Source organism: Hippocampus comes, unplaced genomic scaffold (genome assembly GCF_001891065.2).
Source record: "Hippocampus comes isolate QL1 unplaced genomic scaffold, H_comes_QL1_v1.1 scaffold228, whole genome shotgun sequence".
Lineage (NCBI taxonomy): Eukaryota > Metazoa > Chordata > Actinopteri > Syngnathiformes > Syngnathidae > Hippocampus > Hippocampus comes.
The window spans coordinates 149,438-151,937 of NW_017805877.1; the positions used below are offsets into that span (position 1 = coordinate 149,438).

At 42.4% G+C, this 2,500-nt stretch overlaps 1 protein-coding gene across 1 annotated transcript in view; it reads left to right on the forward strand.

Annotated features, from left to right (window-relative positions):
• LOC109527145 (calsyntenin-2-like) overlaps positions 1–2,500 on the forward strand; it is a 164,655-nt gene that overhangs the window by 116,188 nt on the left and 45,967 nt on the right. Inside the window, exon 3 of the mRNA XM_019888883.1 lies at positions 1,407–1,602. Coding sequence (XP_019744442.1) covers positions 1,407–1,602 — 196 coding nt within the window. The remainder of the gene's footprint in view (positions 1–1,406; positions 1,603–2,500) is intronic.

A 2,500-nucleotide genomic window follows, 5' to 3' on the forward strand; every position in this document is an offset into this window, starting at 1 on the left:
GCTCCTGTTTAGCAGTTAAATAGCAATTAAATTACATCGCATTCTCTGTTTTATCCAAATTGTTTGTTTTAAAACAAGTATTCCTTAGTTTAGTATCCGCACATTGTTTTAGTATACATTTTTTAAAACATATATTGTGGCAGTCATAAGGAGCACACACGATTGACTGTAAACACGTCTTTATTCCACGACTGCCGACAAGAGGATCTATTCTGAACAAGGACAGAATAGTGTCCGCCATAATATTTATTAAAAGAAAAATAAATAAAAGTCCGCGAGAGAGAAGCCCGACCCGAACCTGTTATAATTCTGCATTCCTGTCGTTTTGGTCCGGAGCAGAAATTGCACGTGTGACCGCAAGTGGAGCTGCTTCGACGCTGCGCCGGAGTTGTCACGCTCAGCGGCTTTGCACGTGTGACCGCTCCACAAAATTTGCTCCGGTGTAAAATACATCGCAACAAAATATTTCGGTGCAGCGTCGGACCAAATGTGTGCCGTGTGAACAGGGCTACTGTTGGGATTTGAATCCAATTGAGATGCTGTGGTATGACCTCATAAGGGCAGTTCATGCGAGAAAACACTCCAATATGGTGGTGATGAAGTAATTCTGTGTGGGCCAAAATTCCTCCACAGTGATGTGAAAGACTCATCTCCAATTACTGCAAACGCTTGAGTTCAGTTACTGCTGCCAAGGGTGGCACAAGCCATTAATAGGTTCAGGTGGCAATTACTTTTTCACCTAGGGACAGGTAGGTTTGGATTTTTTTTTAAGTTGCCAATTCCTGTTTGTTTGTTTCCCTTCCCTTATTAAACGTGCATTACCAAAATTGTTGTTGGGTTCCTTTTGGGGAGGGCCTGGAATTGATGAATTCCATTTGCATTCATTTTTTGTGAGGAAATATTATGAGAGATATTTGTACAGTTCTGTGAGGCGGCAAAGCGGTTTGGAGTATATACTACTGGAGGTCTTCTAATCCATGTACATCTTTTGAAATGTCCAGCAAAATAAAATGTTCTTTCTTCATCTTTTTACTTGCATATCTTCTATCTCATAAACTCGACCCCTTTCTTGTATATCGTCGATGGCCTTGACCCACGAGTAATCATCTTCCCCCTTTCTATGGGAACTCTAAGCGCCGCTTGGGGGGCACTTCTTCTTCTGTGCTACCGATGGACTTGAGCAGATTAGATATGGGAGCCAAAGTTCAAGGAAACGATATCCTCACATTTCTCAGCTTGGCTCAATGTATTGTCTGATTGAAGTGGATCATAGCAAAAGTAGGCACGCCGAGTGGCAGGTCATGACTCATCCCTGACCAATCCCTCACCGAAAACAGACTGCTGCGGTGACTTCATGCTTGCAGATTAGAGAGTTGTTCCGTAAATGTCTTTCTTTCTCTTTGTAGGAGAAATTTGTGCCTTTAAGATTTCTGGCCAGGACGTTCCGTTCGAGGCGGTGGTGTTGAATCGCAGCTCAGGAGAAGGCCTACTGAGAGCCAGGGGTCCTGTGGACTGCGAGAACCAGAAGGAATACACATTCATGATCCAAGCCTACGACTGCGGAGCCGGACCCGGTGGGGCCGACTGGAAGAAATCCCACAAGTGAGTGCAGCAGGGTGTGCTCACTTCACTCCTCATTTTATTTTCATTTCAAGTTTTGAAGCAGTTTTTCTCCCTCAGACAAATAACTCGACAGTTATCATGGCTGCCAACTGGAAAATCGTATTGAGTATTGATGCCACAAAAGCTAACATGACACGAACTTAGTTTTTCAACAGACTACTTGACATAAATTGAGAGACTGGGAAAACGTTATAATTTTTGAGTTTGAATAATCATTTGTGTTTGTCTTCTCTGTTTGATGGCTTTGTGGGCACCTTTGTGTTGCTGTCACCAATTATGTTTGACGTCCAATAGACGGGCAGTTTTAACAATGGTGACTGTTGCACGCACTGTTAAAGCTGCCTCTTACTGCTAATTGCTCTCAAACTTGGAATGAGTCATATGTGTAACTTCTGAGGTAGGATACAAGAAAACACAGCATGACTGGAACACAACACTTTGGCATCAAAGCTACTAAGACAGCTCCACAAATTAATCCATTAAGAAAAAAAAAAACATCCAAGCCCGCAATGAATTGATCAGCATTAGATGGGGCTCCATAATTTCAGTACAGCAGATATTTTGCATTTTATGTAAATGCCGTGATTGGTTGGAATGTCAACATTTGCCAATTGATCCCAATAGGGCATTCCAGCAAACACTGGGACGCCGTTCTTTGCTGCCACTGTTAATAGCCCAAGGTTTCTCAGCATACACAGTTGGATCCAAAAAAAAAAAAAAAATCGGGGGAGGCATGTCTGTGTATTTAATATTTATCAGCGTTATCAGTGTTTTAGTGTTTTATAAACAAGTTGCTTACAGGTATTGGATCAATTGGCCCATTTTCTGATCAGATCGGTGATCAGTTGTCTTTTTTTGGACTCGCCGATCAGTGACC